The sequence below is a fragment of the Megachile rotundata genome, chromosome 1 (genome assembly GCF_050947335.1).
Source record: "Megachile rotundata isolate GNS110a chromosome 1, iyMegRotu1, whole genome shotgun sequence".
NCBI lineage: Eukaryota > Metazoa > Arthropoda > Insecta > Hymenoptera > Megachilidae > Megachile > Megachile rotundata.
This window is the reverse complement of record NC_134983.1, coordinates 3,868,644-3,885,420: the sequence shown is the minus strand read 5'-3', so window position 1 is coordinate 3,885,420 and position 16,777 is coordinate 3,868,644. Positions and strand designations below refer to the sequence as shown.

General features: G+C 26.6%; 3 protein-coding genes across 6 annotated transcripts; 1 reads left to right on the top strand and 2 right to left on the bottom strand.

The window, feature by feature from the left end:
- Positions 1 to 230: 230 nt before the first annotated feature.
- LOC100876655 (high mobility group protein B1-like 1) lies at positions 231 to 3,418 on the bottom strand. 3 transcript variants are annotated; one of them, XM_012288153.2, is made up of 8 exons: positions 3,044 to 3,417; positions 2,900 to 2,928; positions 2,061 to 2,143; positions 1,726 to 1,902; positions 1,470 to 1,588; positions 1,244 to 1,386; positions 1,003 to 1,177; positions 231 to 908 (listed from the first exon to the last, which is right to left on the bottom strand). In XM_012288153.2, exons 4-8 carry the CDS (start codon positions 1,832 to 1,834, stop codon positions 846 to 848), a joined length of 609 nt encoding a protein of 202 aa, XP_012143543.1. In that variant the 5' UTR covers positions 1,835 to 1,902; positions 2,061 to 2,143; positions 2,900 to 2,928; positions 3,044 to 3,417; the 3' UTR covers positions 231 to 845. The 3 variants fall into 3 exon arrangements, with proteins under 3 accessions (XP_012143543.1, XP_003704574.1, XP_076392379.1); XM_003704526.3 differs by lacking the exon at positions 2,900 to 2,928; XM_076536264.1 differs by lacking the exons at positions 2,061 to 2,143; positions 2,900 to 2,928 and having other exon boundaries at positions 3,044 to 3,418.
- Positions 3,419 to 4,290: 872 nt separating this feature from the next.
- Positions 4,291 to 7,716, top strand: Rrp45 (exosome complex component Rrp45). Of its 2 annotated transcripts, none has more exons than XM_076536201.1 (10): positions 4,291 to 4,315; positions 5,337 to 5,442; positions 5,516 to 5,610; positions 5,963 to 6,185; positions 6,313 to 6,530; positions 6,603 to 6,830; positions 6,899 to 7,032; positions 7,148 to 7,230; positions 7,314 to 7,434; positions 7,522 to 7,716. In XM_076536201.1, the coding sequence occupies exons 2-10, from the start codon at positions 5,377 to 5,379 to the stop codon at positions 7,584 to 7,586; spliced, it is 1,233 nt and encodes a 410-aa protein (XP_076392316.1). In that variant the 5' UTR covers positions 4,291 to 4,315; positions 5,337 to 5,376; the 3' UTR covers positions 7,587 to 7,716. The 2 variants fall into 2 exon arrangements, with proteins under 2 accessions (XP_076392316.1, XP_003704582.1); XM_003704534.3 differs by lacking the exon at positions 4,291 to 4,315 and adding an exon at positions 4,620 to 4,691.
- Sap30 (SIN3-associated polypeptide 30) lies at positions 7,707 to 10,617 on the bottom strand. The gene is made up of 3 exons (XM_003704527.3): positions 9,802 to 10,617; positions 8,083 to 8,310; positions 7,707 to 7,992 (listed from the first exon to the last, which is right to left on the bottom strand). Exons 1-3 carry the CDS (start codon positions 9,970 to 9,972, stop codon positions 7,864 to 7,866), a joined length of 528 nt encoding a protein of 175 aa, XP_003704575.1. The 5' UTR covers positions 9,973 to 10,617; the 3' UTR covers positions 7,707 to 7,863.
- Positions 10,618 to 16,777: the final 6,160 nt, after the last annotated feature.

Sequence of the window (16,777 nt, the reverse complement as noted above, 5' to 3'; positions counted from 1 at the left end):
TTAGACATTTAGGAATTCAGAAATGTTTAAACTACAAGCTATTGCATTAAAAAAATTTGAAATTTATAAATTTTAATTTGCAAACTTTTCAAATTTTCAATTACTGGCGGCAATACTTTCATGACCCCTTTCATAATTTTTTTCAATTTTACAGTCTTACACTTTTTTCACTTATAAACTAAAGATAAAAGAAATAAATAGGTGATGAGATAAAAATATAAAAATTATAATGTTTTAAATGATTTTATCTTTATTGGAAAAAGAACAAAATACATGGAATATGTATTCTATACAGGGTTTTAGATATAAATAGTCCCTGATATCTAGTTTTATCATTATAAACATGAATAATGCGTAATTAGACAAGAAAAGTGCACTGTACAAAGCTCACTCTGCTTGACTTTTATTTGTTATTGTGCTTCAATTGTGTATAACATATTTATTAGCAATATAGATTATCATTATCATTAATAATAATAATATTATTATTATTATTATTATTATCATCATCAGCATCATCGTTTTCATTATTATTACTATTGATATTAATATGTATTAGGTATCGTTTGTAAATATATTAGCACACCTTATTCACAAAAAATAGCATCCAATTATAAAATTAATGTAAAATGATAGTTGTTTGCAAATACTATTTGCAAGAGTTATAACCAAATTTGATACAGAAAGATTCGTTTTTAGATATCAATGTCAACAGTGTACTTAATATATACAACGATTGACAATGCTAAACTATTAGTAAAATTGTTATACATTTTTAATTGGCGAGTGCTTGATTTAGGACAAAGTACACTGTCCTTTCTTCCTTAACCAATTAAGGAAAAAACTTAGACGGGTCCAACTTCTTCCGGATCATAGTTTTTTACTCTTTTATTATATGCAATAATTTCCTAAAATATTAAAAAGTAAAAAGTAAAATATTAAATATAAAATTAAAAATTTCCTAATGAATGTATAAATATAAGCATAGTAAAGTTTTCTTACTCTCTCATATCTGGCTCTATCCTCTTCTGCAATTGCCATATATTTTGATTTAGTTTGAAGATCTGTACTCATCCATAATTTTCCCAGCTCTTTGGCGATATCACCTACTCCCATTTCTGGATGTAATTCTCTCATTTTTCCACGTAATTCTTGGCAAAAATAGAAAAAGGCAGACCTAAAAATTCATTTATAAATAAAACATCAAATATTAATTAACATTTTTAATGTTAACATTACACACAATGCTCTTTTGGGTGCATCTTTGTCTCTGTATCGTTTTGTTCCTCTACGTGTTGGTCTCTCTGTTTCTTCGTGACCTGTGTAATGTCTATCATAATAATACATTTTTTTATTGCAATGTGCTCCGTCTTCAAGATGTACAATCTAATAATAATATATAATTATATTAACATATAAGCTACTAATATATAATATCCTGACTTATAATTTATTTAAAATAAGCTTACTTCATTTTTCACTGGTACTGCATTAATAATAAAATTTTTGCTTTGAGTATTTGACCACTTTGCTTGATTATTTGAAACACTAGATACATTTCCAGGTTTCATTACAGATTCACCGCATTCTAAGAATTAAATTATCAATTACACACATATTCATAAATCAATATGCTAATTCAATATTTAAAAATATTATACTATACTAACATATACCACTTATATACAATAACAGTACAAATATTTCTAAAACATAAGTACTTACCTGGTGTCATATTTGTTTGACCAACAATCATTGTGTCTCTCATTCCAGAATTTAAAGAATTATCACCAGCTTTCGTAAGATAAACATTCTTTCTATCAGACGATTCCATGATTGAATAAAATTTTTGTTTACAATGATTTTCTCAAAATATTAATAATTTTCCCAAAACACAATGGTCTATATGTAACATTTATTATAATTAGGAATTTCATTCGCTTTTACTACTTTCAGATTATTTTCATGACATAAAATTTATTTTTTTATTTGTATGATATATTCAAAATAATATATTCAAATATAGTTTGAATTTTACAGCAATTGTAACTACTACTTACCACAAATATAATATAAGTGAAATATATAATAAATTGTTGTCATGACCTTAATAAAATACCATTATGTACGACTTTTCTATATGCTACATAACAAACAGAAAAATATATTTAATTTTTTAATATAAAAATAACTGTTAAAAATTATGTATTATATTGCAATAAATTGATATCATTATTATGAGAAAGCCACAGCAGTATATACAAATTCAAATTAAGCTGTGTACCAAAACATAGCCGAGCCTCTGCTATGTCAAACAAACAGCATTATAATGTAATTACATATTAGTCAGTGTGTGTCTAATGGTTTCTAATAAACAAATTTAAACAAACAAACTTGTGTTTGCATGTATCAAAAGTTATATTATTCAAAATTCAGATTAATCTGAAGTATAATATTATTGTATATTTGTGAAACATTATATTAAATGTAAATACATTAATATGTATAATGTAATGAAATAAGTGTGAAATCTAACAATAATTATTAACTCAAAGATACTAAACAATTTATTTTGATAGTGGTTGGATTGTTTTTATAAAATTACATGGAACCTTGCAATTTTCTGATGAATTTAATATATTTTATAATTGCATATGTTTCATAATAGATGCTTCCGCAAGTTTTATGTAAATTTGAGAAATACCGGATTTTTCATTGCTGTACAAACAGAAAAAATTATGTGTGCAATGTACCATCTTAAAAGAACTTAAATAATGTTAAAAATAATTGAAAACATAAAAATGAAGTAGTAATAAAAAAAAAGAAACAAGGATAATAAAATATTAAAATACTTCAAGATTCGCGAATAATTAAACAGGAAAATGTAACATATATTTACCTACAGATGACGTACAAAGGCAATCGGTGCTACAACAACACAATATAAAAGCTATCTTTCGACGTACAATTTAAAAGAAGAAATTGATAATAAGCGGAGCAAAATTAGATAGAGAATGTAAATAATAACGTACCAATAACTTACCATATAATAATTAAAAGTAAATGTTTCAAAGAGTTCGTGAATAACGATTATAAGCAACGCAGAATGTAGCTTATTAAGCATCCATTCTACAGATCGGCCCTATCTATACGCATCTATCCGTACGTATCACGCGTACAGTGATCAGCATTATATACGAAACACGTACGATACTTAAATGCAATTTGCATTAAATACTCAAATTCTGGTTTCTTGAAATTCAAAATATTCACAGACACGATATTTGATAGTTATTGACCCATGGAATTCGGATTATTGACGACAGAACTGGACATTAAAAAACGGATCGCATAAAGCAAGCTGATTGAAGCAGATATGACCGGGCATGGCCACTTGTGTGCTGTGCACATACATACACTGTTCGCGCGCGCGCATTTATGAGCTGACTTTTTTGTAATATTATTTATTTTTACAAGATTTTCCAGAATTCGTCTTGTTGTCAACTGTATTTGTTTTTACGTTTTAACTCTTATCTCCAAAATTAAATTACAGTTATTAGAACTATAAAAAATGTTTACATCTTTGCGAAAAAAACATTAAGGGAAGTTCATATGTTAAAAACAGGACCAAAGAGTTACGGAGAAGTTCAGAGTGCTACTTGAAAACTGGACCCATGCTATAAAAAGCTCTGGAATTTACAAAAAATCCATCGTAAATTTCGCGGAGTAATTATACATAAGATACATGTATATAATATCTATAACATATAGATTTCATATCTTCTGTTTATCGAAGATCATACTCATCATCCAAGTTTTTTCTCATTATGCGCATGTCAGCTCTAATTGGTTCTAGTATGCTTTGTAACCAAGAGCAACGCGCATGCGCATTTTTGACGTTTTGAACGCTAACATTTATAGTTCGTGATCCATGCTCTAAATTTAAAAATTTCTGAAATCTCAAGTTTTAAAAGCCCTAAATTTCTAAATTGTCAAACTCAAATTCCCAAATTCTTTATTCCTTTACTTTTTCAACTTTTGAATCTGTCATATTTCTAAATTACTAAATTTGCACGTTCTTGAATTTTCAAATATAAAAGTTGCAGTCATTTTGGAATATGACTCCAACTGTTGTATGTATTTTAAAAATTTATATTTTCGCAAACTCTGAAAAAAATTACCGCTATCAACATCTAACGGTCAAACGTGGAACTATAGAGAGAAAAAATTGCATTTTTTCGCAAAATACACCATTTTTATTTTTTGTCAATGCTCATAAATTGTTCTACGCCAAAGTCAGAAAGATGCCATTACAGTGAGTTCGAAGTTCGAAGCATTATATTCGACAATTTTAAAAAATTGCTTCGTATGCATCTCAAAATGCTTAGCTAGTTAGCAATATAAAGTTAAAACTAGTAGAACTAAATCTTAAAAACAATTATGAATCTTATGTATTATGTTTTTATTAGCTTTACTATTTAATAGCATATGCAGCACATTTTAAATTTAATATTGTCATTTGAAGCAGTCTGATGTCTAGTAAGTTGAAAAAGTCAATATTTCGTAAGATAATGAGTTTTAAATTTACTTCTACTAATTCTTCTTCTTCCGCTAGATGGCTAAGCATTTTTTGAGCCGTAAGATGCAATTTAAAACATTTATAAATATAATATTTTGCATCCATTGTAAAGGTATTTTTTCGGTTTTATCGTACCCGCGGAATAAAATATACAATTTTTTGTTTCCACAATTCTGCGTTTGACTAATTAGATGACGATGACGATAATGTTTTCAAAAAGCGTTCGCGAAAATATAATTTTTTAAAATAGATACAACAATGAGACTTCTAAAATGATTCCAACTTTTTAAATTGATTAATTTGTAAAAAGCTGTAATGTTTTATATGTTTTTTATCTATTAAATGGCCGTGATACTTTTGTTATGAATGTAAATTTCAATGTTAAATTCTATTATAAAAAAATGTTAACTTACGTTTTGTTATAGTTTCTAGAATCATCCTTCTAAAACGTACAATCCTTTTAACAGTAAACACGTAGTTGCGAAATTGATTATATAGAAAGATTTCTAAATTTAAGCAACTCTTGAAATGTACATTTTAAATTGATTCTTTCAAAATTATAATAGTGATTTATAGATTGATGTTTACAAATCAATTATCAGTATTAAAAAATGTTTTCGACTTTTATATTTATTTTATATTTCGCAGATGTGAAAGGAATTAATCCATACATCAATAATTTTAAAAATATATATGTGGCACAATTAAATTAATATTTTTCGTTGATACTAAAATTAAAGGTTATGTTTATTTTAAGAGCTTCACACGTGCTGATGTGTAAATAAATATTTACAATCATGAAGGAATCTTTACTGACGAATTGTGAAAGAAACTTTGTAAATAAAGCTGTAGAACAAGGCACGGTATGAATTTGTTTATGTTTAATTAATAATGTTCACAAATTTTAAGGTTGAAAATAATTGAAATACTTTTTAGCGATTAGATGGCAGAAATTTGTTGGAAGCACGTCCGGTTAAAATTTATTTTGGATCTAATTGGGGCAGTTGCATGGTTTTACTTGGTCAAACAAGGTATATTTATTTTTAAGTTTTTTTATAATTGTTGTTTGTATGGTATCTTTGATACTTGGGTGGAAGAATATAAGTTAAATTAATAATCTTATAGAGATCCATTTGTAATATTTAAAATCTACTGTAACATCATGTGTATCTTTGATATGCATTGTTATAATGTCAAGCAAAAGAATGGCAAAAGTGTAAAATTACCTTGTTAGAAACATAAGTAAAGAATAATATAGAATATATTAGTAATAAAGACTTATGAAAAAAATTTGGGTTATAGTTTTTTTGCCCATGTTCTGGAAATACAGATAATAATATTTAATTTGATGATAAAAGATATTTATGTACAACTTCGTTATAGAGCTGTAGCACAGGTAACATGTGATATTCAGCAACCTAAGACATCTCGCCCTAATGAAGGCATGTTACATATAAATGTTGAACTTAATGCAATGGTAACTCAGAATTTTGATGCTGGTAAACAAGCAGAAGTTTCAGTATTAATTAGTAGACAGCTGGAAAAATGTTTTAAAGACTCGAAATGTATAGATTTAGAATCTTTATGTATTATAGCAGATAAAAAGGTTAGTAGCATGTATATATTCTTCTTAATTTTTGTATCATTTAAATACCTAAGTTCAGTAACATTTTATGAAAATTTGAATTCATTTTATAAAAGAAGTTGTTTGTTAAAATACCTATTTAATGTAGGTGTGGAATTTAAGAGTTGATATTAATATTATTAATCATGATGGAAATTTAATTGATTGTGCATCCATTGCAACATTGGCTGCACTTTCACATTTTCATAGACCAGATGTAACTTCAACTGGTGAAGAAATTATAATTCACCCATTTTGTGAAAAAGATCCATTACCTTTAACAATATACCACTATCCAGTATGTGTGTCTTTTATAACATTTGAAAGGTAAATATTTGAAACTATTTTAATTTCATTAAATTGTAAGATATATATACAATAAAATATTTTTTGCCTTAGTGGAAATACAGTTATGGATCCTACGTATATGGAAGAAAGGGTTGGAGTAGCTCAGTTAACTCTTGGTATAAACTCATACAGAGAACTTTGTAGCTTACATTTTAATTATTTGACGAAAACTATGACTATCCAAGATGTTATATCAGCAGTTTCTAGTTATGCTGCAAATTATGCTACTGAATTAGTACAACAAATTAAAGAAGAAGTAGCATATGATGTAGAAGCAAGGTAAAATTTAAATCGGTTAATTAAATTGTTGTATTGGAATTTTCCTAATTTTGAATATGTATATTTAGGTATAAAAAAGATGATCGTAATACACATCGTTTTAAAGAATGTACAACAATGAAAAAGTTAACTACAATGAATTGCGAATCCATTAGTATCAAATTACGCAAATGGGGTAAAAAAGACACAAAAAAATCTGATGGTAAGTACTTACCATTATGATTTGCAATTGTAATATAACAATAATTGTACTTTGATAAACAACTATCGATAATTTTATTTTATTATATAAAGTTGAATATTCTTTCTCTTTTTAGAAATAGAAATGCAGGAAGAAGAAAATGATAAATGTAAAATTGTAAAACCTGGAGAAGGTTCTGCAGAACTCATAATGGATACAGTAAGAACATAAATATATTAAACGAAATAAATTAATATAAATTAAAACAATTAATATAATTATTGCGTATAAATAATTTTTAGAATATGTCATTTGGTAATGGTGGACCAAATACATGGGACGTAGAGGAATCTTCAGAGGAAGAAGATGATATTGAAATTACTGAAGTAAAGAAGGAAGAAAAGAAAGTCATAGATGATATAGGTATTTCTTATATTCATACTCTTCATATATAATTAATCTTTTTATCATTAGAAACACTACTAATTAACTACATTGGGGTATTTTTAGAGATAAGCGGAGATAGTGAAGAAGAAACTACTAGAGAACTTGATTCAAAACTTTTAATGTTATAAATAATATTAACAAACATAAGAGTATTTGTATGAAAACCACTTTATGTGATGTTTCCTGACTTTTTCAGCGTTCATCTTATGAATCTAATGACAATTAAAAAATGAAAAAATAAACAATACTTTTAATGTGCATTGTTATACATGTATTTTTTTAGTGTGTTTTATACATAGATCTTACAAAATACCTATGTCTATTAACAAGTAAAAATCCATACATACGTTTTTTATCTCACTAGTAAAATATTACAATAACAAAACTCATGAAATGATGCTTAGGCTATGTGGTATCGTTGCTTAAACCATTTTTTTGATCTAATTTGTTAGCATTGGTTTTTACTGTATAAATGAAGAAACTTAGGGCTTCTTTTTCAACTACTGGGATGGTCTTGAAATGCTTCATAAGAGTCTGAAATAAGTAATAAAAATTATTCAAAATACCATATATAACATTTAAGTACACGAAATATTGATATATACTTGATTCTAACATACTTACATCAGCTAATTGAGCTTTATTTAAACCTGGACGTGTAGAAACTTTATAATGCCTCTTGTATCGCCTTAACGTACCAACTTGTAACTGGAAAAGGTCAACTTCGGGAAGGTCATTATCGGTTTCACCAGAGTCTTCTTCTGAATCTTTCCGTCTACGTTGTTGCTGCTGCTTAGATCTCGCACATTGTATTACTTGTTTATGATAATCACAAATATATATGTGACGTGCCTATTGATAAATTAAATATGCAATAATAAAAGATTATTTAGGTATACACAACATACTTTAATGCCTATAAATCTTTGTTAAACATTAAATAATAGTAAACGATTACACAATTAACTTTAAAGAAAAAGTTAATGACAAAGCATATATGTATTAAATACATATTCAAATAATATACAAATATACATTTTATCTCAAATAGTAGAACATGTACACATCTTATAGAATTTTCAAAAATGGAACATAGTACCCTTATATCTCAATACTTAACAAATAACAATTATTATATTATTATAATTTTGTCAAATTCATTTAATTAATTTTACTTTAATTATATCTTAAAGTTTATTTATTGCTCATTATAAATATACAGATTACATTACATTATGCAGCAAATGTAATTTAATATCATCACATCATGTACTTAAAAACAAGAAAATTTTACAGAAGGGAAAGTAAAATTGATTATTTCAGTCGAAATTGATATTTCATATGGTTGTCTTCTATAATATATGTGTCATATATATATAGTATATTATATAATATTTAAAATAAGTGTACAAAATATCAGACTAGACTGAAATAATCAGTTCTTCTTGCCCTTCGTAAAATTTCAGTTTTTAGATATATGATATTATAACGAATGTATTGAATTGTACTGTTGAACCTAATACCTCAGGCTACTAACATAAGTTTTGCATAAAATGCACAATTAGATTATTCATTTCTTTTTACAGATATCTCACAAATTTTATTAGCATGTCTTTAAAACTATGTAAAACTAGCAAATTTGATAAATCAATGTAACCGACTGAACTAAATTCATTTCATTAATATTATTTTTTTAGTATGATTATAGAAAATGATGTAAAAACATAAATAGTATTGTTATTTTGATTTAACAGAACAAAAACTTAACTCTAATTTTGAATAGGAAGATATTTCAATATCAAACGATAGATTGGGTCAAAAATAATCTATTTATAGGTTTTTAAAATATTTTCTAACTATTAAATAAATAATGTTAAAATACACTTACTGATTAATGCTTTAAATAATTCTGATTATAGTGATAAAAAATAAAATTACAAAGGAAAAATATCAAACTGTAAACAATACACACAGTTTTAACACAGTATAAGAAAGCTGTGGTAAAACTGTGTGTATTGTTTACAGTTTGATATTTTTCCTTTGTAGTTTTATTTTTTATCACTATAATCAGAATTATTTATATAAGAAAGCTATCTTATACTGTGGTTTTACTATAACTTCACTATGTAAAAAACATTTAACTTTGCAATGTGTCAAAATGTTTTTTTTAAATTGACCCTTGAAACTAAAGCCCTTCTTTCATTCAACAGTACAATTTATATTTTACTAAAAACATATGATATAGAAAATAGTTTGGGAAGGAAACACAACTTTAAAATGAATTTAGAAGAAATTGATTTCTGAATAATTTTTAATATAATTTTCTGTTATAATTAATCTTACCACTTGATCAAGATTAAGTTTCAATCGCCGTTGAGTTACAGTTTTTTGGATACGTTTACTATAAGAAGCGTTGCCAGCTGGTCGAGTACATCGTTCACCCTCATCAACAAGGCAACAGATTTGATCAGCAGCTCCTCTGGAATCTTCTTCACCGGTACTGAATCCATTCATTTTTTTTTATTTTTAACATCAACTAAATCAGTATGAAGAATATGTAGAACTTTAACAACCTCGAAATGTCACGACGTATTGTATTTGCGTCAAAAAATAGTGTGTCTCAAAGTAAAATATACACCGCGACGTCTACTTTTCATGCTCATAGTTTCCTGTCGAATTTCATTTGTCAACATTTAACTCGTCGCGGGAGTTTATTTCTCCGTTACCGGTATGGAAGAAAGTTTTTATCTCGGAATGTTTATTCTTTTATTTTATACAAAGATTCAGGTTCACAAATCGATAATTTAAATAGTAGAGTTTGCGTATTACGAAGACCTCGGTGCTAAACGATGGATAACGTTTCACTTTCTTTCTCTCACAACATTTTAACATACGAGTTATTTTTACGTGTCTTCTGTAGCAACCATGTGTACTTCTAAAATTCCATTATAAGATAAATGTTTAACAGTGTTATTTTGTCGTAACACGTTTATGTTCTTACAGAATTCTTTAAAACTACGAGCACAACACTTCACCCGACTTCACCGCGTTTTATTATTTATATACACGGCTACGTTGACTCACACAAAATTGCGTGAAGGTGCATATGACACACGTATGTGTGACGTATATATTGTGTTTTAATGTATACATATCTGTATATGTGCATATATATATATATACATAGTTCATGGTAAGAAATTTCTATCCAGTAAATTCAATTCTACCAACCATATACGCCATTATTGTAAGAACATACAAATTATTTTAATATCTGTTTTTGTTATATTATTTTTTATTCTTTATTAATATTACAATTTCTATTTCAGTAATTTATCTATTTCATTTTTTATTTATCTCGTTATCTCGTTTGATTAATGTATTGATAAAGTTTAATAAATCAGTATTTAAAAATTATACATTGATTGATCATTTTCCATACTGTAAAAAACATAAATGTAAGTAATAAAGAAAACACTAATATGTAATAATAATGATAAAACATCCACTCAGTAGATTCTAGTTCTTTTATATTTGTATGTTGTACATTGAGACATATAAGCAGTAATGTTATTCATTTTTATGACAATTAGAAACGTATATAGGCAATATTACATTATTTTATGTTGTATATGTATTATAAATGATTAGTGTATTAATTTTATATTAGAAAGAATATTATATTAAGAAATGAATATAATTTTAAGCAACTTTTAAATATACATTAGATACAATATACATATTTTAACTGTATTGTATAATCTAATACTTTTATTATTAATATATAATGTATGTATACAAACATTTTGTTATACCTTGCTGTTCAATTTCTTATGAAATATATTGATAACTCTATATAAAAAAATCAATATATAATGAAATAAAGGTAATATAAGACTTTATAAATTACTTTATTATTGATGCACCGTAAGTGACTATTGTTAGTCATTATATTATTAAATATATATGTATATATGTTAGAGGATTTTTAATGTATCATTTATATCTAGTTTTAATATATTTATGAATTTCTACAATAGGACAAACATTAATCCATTTAGCACATATATAAATATGCATATGTATATGCACAAATGCGTACATATCGAATGCTATTTCACATCACGTTGGTGGTACTGTAATTTGCGCCTTAACATTTAGCTTGTGGAATCTAGTGCCATCTATGATAAGAGACCATAACCTTAATAATTCAAATTATTTATTTGTTACGAGGCATTCTGAAACGCGTTAACAACTGTAAAAAAGTTTTACCGTTAAAAATATATCTGTTTAATTGAATAAAAGAGCTACCTTTTAGTGCAAGAGAAATGATATAATGTTGACGACTTTCCACGCATGATTTTTCCCGCCCTTTCTACCAGCAGACATTTTATTGGGGGGGGGTAAAAAGAAACGCTTCAAAACATAAAAGGTTGACGCTGATTGGCTTACTTTTTGCGGCTTATCTGAAATAAGCCAATGGTAATACAGATTTTCCCCATACACTTTCATATGCCGCACAAGTGGCGTGGGGTCGCGATATTCGAAGCTGAGAATCCTTTTAGCTGTAGAGGATCGTCCAGGTAAGAAAAATCCAAATATTTTTCTTTCCAAGCGTTGACAGATTTCAGCGACCAACAATTTGATCACTAGGCCATTATTGCCATATGATACACGTCATACGAGCAATTATTTAGTGAAGTGCTACTGTGCTGCGTACTGTGCATATACCTTTTATTTCTACACAGCCGTCATAGCAAATGGCTGCCCAGAGATGTGTTTAACAAGAATGTTCTCGTGCACTTTGTTATCATTATATGTTGATACGTGAAGAAATATCGCTTGACAGTTTTTATTGCCGTGAAAATATAAATATTCTAAATTCGTAATATAAAATGTTGGCGTGGCCTGTGTCACGAGTGTTTCGTCATAAATCAACCGTCAAGGCTATAACCCGCGTACGATCGGGCTCTGTTTGGCTACTTGCGCCATGCATTGGCATATATGGGATCTTGTACTATAGTACTCATCGTAGTTTTATAGTGAATAATTTGTCACTTGGCGGTTAGATTATGATGATGTGCATAGGGTATATAACGAATTTGTGAAAAATAAGAGGTACTTTTAGTCATCAGTTTATTGTTCGTAACATATTTTACAATATATTGCAAGGTTTTTAATTTCCCGCTCACATACAATTCTGTCGTCGTAGTTAGATGTATGTAATCGACAGTGACATATTTACATTCCGTTATTAACTTTTTTCGTAATAATATAAATGTAATATAGTTCGGTATCATACAATTTATGTTATTGCTAGTAATCGATATGGTGATTGTTAAAAGAGGGAAAAAAGTAGGAATGTCACAGTAGGTTTATAAGTAAAGCGTCTCTAAAGCGTCTGTTTTTAGTGCGTGCGCCATATCGTCAACAGAGCATACATTCTATCCAAGGCGCCAAAATAATAACATCTTTTTTTGCACCGATTTATATTTATACCAAATTCGTATAATAAAAATACAATATCCTTGTTAGTCTCTGAAGTTTGTCGACGTAATTTTCCTTTCATACGTTTAATATATAAATAAAAGGTGAATCCATTATAACACGAGAAGCTGATTATACATAAAATGGTGGGAATATAATCAATGTACGGAAGACATGTTTGCAATACGCACGTCACCGTACTTGTTGTGTGTGCGTAATATGATCTTATATGTATATGTAGTCCGATAGAGATATATGTATACGTGATGTTATTTGTCTCTTTTGCTCGTGTTCACAACACGTTATCGAAACCAATTTTTTTCTCCTTTTTCTCGAAGATATATTTTTTCTTATTTATTGTACATAATATACATAGATATTAAAATTGTTATTTATTGAAGTTGCCATTTTTTATGGCAAAATATTACTAGTTCTTTTATGTCGCGTTTCGGGTATCTTATAGAAAATTATCGATTGAAAATAATTTAAACCTGTTTATGAAATTTATAAATCCTATGTGAACATGTTATATTTTTATATTTTATTTATATAAAAATTATTTATCATTTTCCAACTGCATTTTTATGCATTAATTTGTTGCGTCGTAAGTTTGACAAAATAGGGACCCAATGTTGTTCTTTATCAAACGTCTAATATGAAATATGTAGATACATAGTTGTGTTAGATAATACTTCGATCATTCTCATATTTCAAGTGATGGAATAAGGATAAAATTCTTTTATTCATAAATCGTCATTGCTTAGTAAATAAAACACATTTAACACTTCTGACATTAAATTCATGATTTATTTTTTAACTTGTAAGGATGTACTGATATAGTACATATAAAAATGTACATATAGTACATATACAAAGAAAAAATAATGCACTGTTAGTTATTGTTTTAAATTTTGTATTTACCTAATTTGTTTAATATATTTAATTAATTAGATTTGCGATTTCTTATTCTTATTTAATTTTGTTTTAATTTGCTGAGCATAATGAGAAAACAAATTACACAGTTTTTATTGTGCCAACGTTTTTATTTGCTTGGAATCTTTTTAGGTTTTATTAGCTACGGTCCGATTTAGTACAATAGTCTTGTTATATGGCACTTAATGAACCATGTCGTTATTAGTGGATGGCTACTGAAAATTTGTGAATTTGAAACTTTTTAATTTTCAAATTTGAAAAAATAAAAACAGAAAAGTTACGAATTCTACACTTAAGATTTAAAAGCTCTGTAAATTTTTAAATTAAAAATCTTAGAGACCTGTAAATTGAAATATTTGAAAATTCAAGATTTTTAAATATGTTGATTTAAATATTTAAATGTTTCAAATTTTGGAAAGCGAGTAATGTACAATTTTTTACAGCAATACTTTAATAGTAAGAGAATGTAAAGAAAAGAAAGGAATATTAAAGAATCAGAATGCGAATTAACAGATATTAATGACATAATTTAAATCAGTAATTAAATTAGACAAAGATAACACATTGAAATTATATATAAAATTCATGTACACATAATATGCAATATGATGAAATCAAAGCAAACTGGTTTTTGTCGATTTTTTACACGCGAATATAAAAAGTATATTACCAACACGTATAGATAAATCATAATTATTTATAATCCGGATGTATTTGTTATTGAGTTTGTATTAATGAATACTAATGGGTCAAAGGCGGAACAATGTAGAAATTAATTATGAATAAATTATGTACATTGTGCATTGCGTTCTTAAATATTTGTATTGAAGTTAAATGTCAAGTTTTCGATGTACATATGTTATGTTTATTTACTTAAAAGTAAACAAGTTAGATTGTAGAGGTAAAGAAATTTTAACTTGTTTTATGTGAATGAATATGAAAAAATGTACAGTAAGATTTTAGTGAAATACGATAAAAGACAATCGTATGCAAATAACGAATAAATGATATTAAAGTGTACTTTATACATATTAGTTTTCATTATAAGATGTTTAAATCTCAGTGAGATAATCATACCATATTTTAATTATTACGTTGTTTTAAATTGAAATAATGCAATGAGTATTATTTTATGAACAGTGTAGAAAACATAATTTTATTATTATTTATATGAATTAGACAATAATAATAATATAATTCCCATTGTTTCATTGGCGCAGATTCAAAGAGATCTTAAAAAAGTTAATTGTAAAATACATTTGTTTTTGCTGATATTTTAATTTTGTTCAATTCGAATATTTGTTATGCTTGTTTTTTGTTTTAATAAAATTAATTATTTAGCCGTAAATGCTTCTGCTTTTTGGTAATATATAAATAATTCATTCGATTAGACTATTATAGATACAAACAATTATAAATAAATTATTAACAAAAGAGGAAATATATATTTTTCCTGTTTGTTAGCAAGATTTCAGCCTCTGCATTGTTCTTTAGTTATAGTCTAATTTATCAGTATTTTATTTAACGTTAATGAATAATATTATAAATAACATACTGCAAAATTGCTTGTTAACAGTTAAATTTTCAGTTAATCTTTTTACATTGCTTTAAAGTTCCGCATGTATGATTTCATTTGTCATTTAAATAGGAATTCAAAGAAAAGGATAAGTGATAATTCATGAAAATCAAATTTTCAATCATGTTAAGTTCGAATTAAATCAAAATATTGAATTCTATTTCATGATAACTAAATACTAAAAAATTAACATACTGTCATAACTGTTGAAGTATATTGAACATTTTATTGTTGTATTAATGCTACTTCATTTTATTAACACTGTTGTACGACCTCAGTGTCCTATAAAGCACTTCGATGCGATACCATATCTCGACGCGTGTTAATAATCGATTATTGAGTTTCAACATTTAACTAATGTTTATATATTGTAAAACTTAAATGAAGGTTACTATTAATATCGTACTTGTGTTGTTAAAGTTATATCAATTTTACGTAAAAACATATTTTTTTATAAAACATTCATGCCATAGAAATTTTATACACATTCTAAAAAAACATTGATAAAAGAAGTGTATCTTTATTGAAAATGTACGTTGATCATTAGAAGACTGAATTTGGAGCTGTAACAGTTTGTTTACACGTGAAAATTCGATGCTATTTTTAATTTAAAATATGATTAATGAGTTTTTTTGCTTCGATTTCTACTTATATAACATTTTCTTGTTTCGTAATTTTTACATAGTTTTGTTCTTATATCGTGAAATGTATTGGCACGTACTCGTATCTTATTTACAAATACCTGATACATAATTTACAGCACATAAACATTTATATCGTGACAAATTATATGATTTTTTATCGATAGTGTTGTGTTAAAGTTGATGTTCTATAAATTAAGTGCTTTAGTTTACTTTTTTCTGTACATGATCACATTACTAGAGATATTCAGGGTATCCTTACAACGTCGAATACCTGAGCTTCGGATCTGATTCGGAAAAATTCAGACAGTATCGGGTGGGAATTTCCCTAAAAATTAATGCCGGAACTTTCGATATTTAACAAAATTTGAAAATTTATGAATTAAAATTGGTATTTGGAAATTTGGGAAATTAAAATTAGAAGCTTAAGAATTCTGGGTAATTAGATAATTGGAAAAGTGGAGATTTAGAAATTTATGAAATTTAAAATAAAAAAATCGGGAAATTCTAATTTGGCAATTTAGGAAATTAGAAATAAAAGAATTATAGGATTGAAAATTTGGGTAATTGGAAAATTTAAATTTGAGAGTTTAGGGAATTAAAATGAGAAAATTTAGATTTGGAAATTTAGGGAATTGAAAATAGGAAAATTAAAAATTTAGAAATTTGGATTATAATTGGA